This window comes from Formica exsecta, unplaced genomic scaffold, assembly GCF_003651465.1.
Source record: "Formica exsecta isolate Colony F162 unplaced genomic scaffold, ASM365146v1 scaffold712, whole genome shotgun sequence".
Taxonomy (NCBI): domain Eukaryota; kingdom Metazoa; phylum Arthropoda; class Insecta; order Hymenoptera; family Formicidae; genus Formica; species Formica exsecta.
In genome coordinates this window covers 53153-56592 of record NW_021853480.1, presented here as the reverse complement: position 1 = coordinate 56592, position 3440 = coordinate 53153, and the positions used below count along the sequence as shown (strand labels likewise).

Below are 3440 nucleotides of genomic sequence, written 5' to 3'. Positions count from 1 at the left end.
GAGGCACAATAGAATGACCACCGAGATCACCAGATCTGACCCCATTAGACTTCTTTTACTGGGGGTATTTGAAAACAAAGGTCTATGAGACTAGGTCCGAAAATTTAAAAGAGCTGCTGGAAAAAATAGTGAACATTCCAAATTCAATCACACTCAATTTTTAAACTAACGTTATCGATACGTTTTACATTTGCTTAGGACACTGCCAAGTTGTCGAAGGACATCAATTTGAACATTTGATAAAATAATTAGTGTTTTTATTCCTTCACATACACCAGTGTTCTCATCCCGGTCTTGCCTTAGTTGGCAGGACAAGCTAGCGGTCTTGTCTTGGTTGGCCGGACACGCACGCAAGCACGCACGCACGCACGCAAGCACGCACGCACGCACGCACGCACGCACGCACGCACGCACGCACGCACACACATACACACGCACACACACACGCACACACACACGCGCGCGCGCACACACACACGCACACGCACACACACACAACAGAGAGGATTTGGAGTCATTAAATACGGCGGAAGTGACGAACTGCGGGGTTCTTATCTCTATTATGACACACACACACATTCAAGAACGCGCGTGCCCGCGTGAGGCCTTATCTTTCTTCTGTTGTCGCCGTGGGTCCTCGCTATCGCAAAATCTCAATAGAAATGTTCAAATGATCATAATTCTGCGAAAAAAATCGTAGAGACCTCGGCGACCTCGCGTTGTTTATGTCTTGGAAAGCCCTTTCGAACGAGCCCTCATTCAACTCCACATGCCATTTAAGATTTTTTGGCTCCCCCTCCCCCCGTCCCCCGCGGGTGTACAGGTGAGTGTTTTTGTGGTTAAATAATAGACTTTGTGATCCCATTGTATCCCTATAAATTTCAATCCTATATTTCAAACCATTCAAAAATTATTTAGGTGGCACGGAACTTTTGGTAGGTACTGTATAATTATACACATAATGTACTAATATATCTGTAAATATAATGGAAAAAAAATATAAAAAGACGTTTATGTAAACATATATAGATTTTATATATTTTATATTCATAACTATTTATTTTAATGACAGATCTGCACTATACTTTATATTTAAAAGTAGGAGAACATTGGGTAAAACCGGGTAGGCGGGTCAAACCGGGTAATCATGTTTTTTGTAATAAATGCTGCTATCTATGGCTAATTTGTGTTATTAGTTGTAGATTGACGTCATTATTATTTTAAGACAAACCGTACCCCTGTGTACACGATATATCTTTTTTAAAAGAAGTTCAAAGATTTTAGCCCCAAAAAGATAGATATCGAGGCAAGAATCGAGTCGTCGTGCACTTTTTCTATATAGAGCATCTGTTTCGGTAAGTGCAGCATTGCATTCTGTACATATTAGAGAGTATATCATATTAGTTTTGATCGGCACTTTGTACGCCGGAATATACAACCGTCGTATTTGTAACTTTCCTTGTGTTGGGGCAAAACTGGGTACTTACATATCTCATATAACGAAAAGAGGAAGAACTGTTATCCTGACTTTGTGTCTCTACAAAAAGCAGTTAGAAACGAAAACTAACATTCGCAAAAAGAAACGACTAAAAAAAAGCTTTTTGAGATCTTTAAAGTTAAAAAGTTAAATAAGAAAGTCCTGCAGCAATGTCGAACAAGAGGATATCTTTATTTGTGATTTTTGTCAATAGAATACATCTTTATACTGATTTTGATTAAAATAAATCTAGATTTTGTAATTATACGGTGTTTTGCATATTTTCAAATGGGTATCCGGTTTGACCCTACCAGTAGGACAAAACTGGGTACTTTGACTTCTCTACAAAATCTTGTTATTATTGGTAAACAAAAATTTTTTTTTCAGCAATTAGCCTTATTTTCTCATAGTTTAAGGTTCACTAAAGACTACTAATGGTCGGCAAAATTTTTTTTACTCTTAGATTTTTTGTAGGAAGACAAATCCAAAAAGGTATCCGGTTTTACTCTACTTTCCCCTATATATTTTTTTATGATCTGCACATCAGATTCATAGTGCAATATAAATAGTCCCAATCGGTGTAATTACTGTTGTCTCGTCACATCTTTCCACATTTAATTGCATATCATCACATTTCAGTCATCGTTCTGAAGGTTTTCGACAGTAGCCAATAAAGTGACCAGGAATGTATTCGATGACACCTATCAAGCTGAAAATGATAAACAAGTTTTCATATATGTAATAAACAAATGAAACGATACATATTAAACGATATCTATGTATATTATTAAACATACCGGTACTGTTTTCCAAAATTCAGTGTAACTGGAACACCTGTTAACTGGCATTTGAAGCCATGTGTTTTCTTGCGATGTGTCCTCGCATCCAAATTAATAAAGATGTGGAAATGTGAACGAATCGTTTCAATGACTGTTCCTGGGCAATTTTTTTGTCGGCACTTAACATTGTAATAATGTTCATTGAATAAGACGGTATCTTGCAATGCTTGAATACCTTTAGTATTAATCGTTCTGGCATTTAATTCAAAATATGCAACATTCGTTGGTAATGACGTCCCTGCCGAAAATGTTCGATTAAAACTGATTTAAAAAAAGTAATCCAAATCGATTACTTTTTAATCCGGGCGCAGATTAAAACTGATTAAAACCGATTAAAACCGATTAAAACGGATTATGTTTTAATCGAACATTTTCGGCAGAGGTTATACATTCCGGATTATTACATTCAAACGATCTAATTGCACATGGCTCAGTCGGTTTGGAACAACAAAAGAGATACTTCCATATCGCAGTAATCGAGTCTTCTGCAATCAACTTGTGCGGTTTGATAGATGGAGCTTCAGGATCTTTTACAATCGGATAAAATTCATCTAAAAGGACAATGCGTTCACGAAGTATTTCCATAGTTGAACACATCTTCATAAATTTGGATACAAATTTTAATGCGTGATTATTCTGTATAGAAAAATGATATAGAGAATCATAAAGTGCACCAAATTTCAATATATGGATGATGGCATCAAACCTACAAGTTTTTTGTCGTAAAGGTATATCCAGACAAATTTGCAAGAAAATTAATTGGTCCATATATGTATGCATAAAGTAATGAACCAATCCAGTACGATTGACCAATCAGAGAGTCCTAGTGTGCAACTGGCCAATTAGCAATGTGGGCTATATTGGATCTCGTCCATCTAGCTTTACATATCTGACCTTATGTCTCCGGTTCCGGATTATTATCTGAGAGGAAATTAATTATTATAAAATAAACTATTATCTCCCAAACGTTGAAAACATTACAGACGTGTTTCCCAAATGATTTCACGTTGATTAAAATAAAAAAAGAATTTTTAAAAAATTATATCTGCTAACTATACGCTCAATTAATTTTTGTTTATTATAAATAAATTATTATTTCCTAAACTATGAGAATATATTCCTAA

At 35.8% G+C, this 3440-nt stretch overlaps 1 protein-coding gene across 2 annotated transcripts; it reads right to left on the bottom strand.

Annotated features, from left to right (window-relative positions):
• Positions 1-1111: 1111 nt before the first annotated feature.
• LOC115243278 lies at positions 1112-3440 on the bottom strand. 2 transcript variants are annotated; one of them, XR_003885213.1, is made up of 3 exons: positions 3027-3440; positions 2275-2952; positions 1112-2186 (listed from the first exon to the last, which is right to left on the bottom strand). XR_003885213.1 is itself a non-coding variant. In XM_029820111.1 (3 exons), exons 1-3 carry the CDS (start codon positions 3094-3096, stop codon positions 2117-2119), a joined length of 663 nt encoding a protein of 220 aa, XP_029675971.1. In that variant the 5' UTR covers positions 3097-3440; the 3' UTR covers positions 1112-2116. The 2 variants fall into 2 exon arrangements, 1 of the variants encoding a protein (XP_029675971.1); XM_029820111.1 differs by having other exon boundaries at positions 2275-2491; positions 2721-3440.

Bases quoted from the DNA above. Each gene is read 5' to 3' on its own strand.
- LOC115243278 (XM_029820111.1), bottom strand. From the start codon at position 3,096: ATGCATACATATATGGACCAATTAATTTTCTTGCAAATTTGTCTGGAT. The intron at 2,492-2,720 runs GTAATAATCCGG...TTAATACTAAAG, and splicing joins TGCAATTAGATCGTTTGAAT to GTATTCAAGCATTGCAAGAT. The intron at 2,187-2,274 runs GTATGTTTAATA...TATCATTTTCAG, and splicing joins AATTTTGGAAAACAGTACCG to CTTGATAGGTGTCATCGAAT.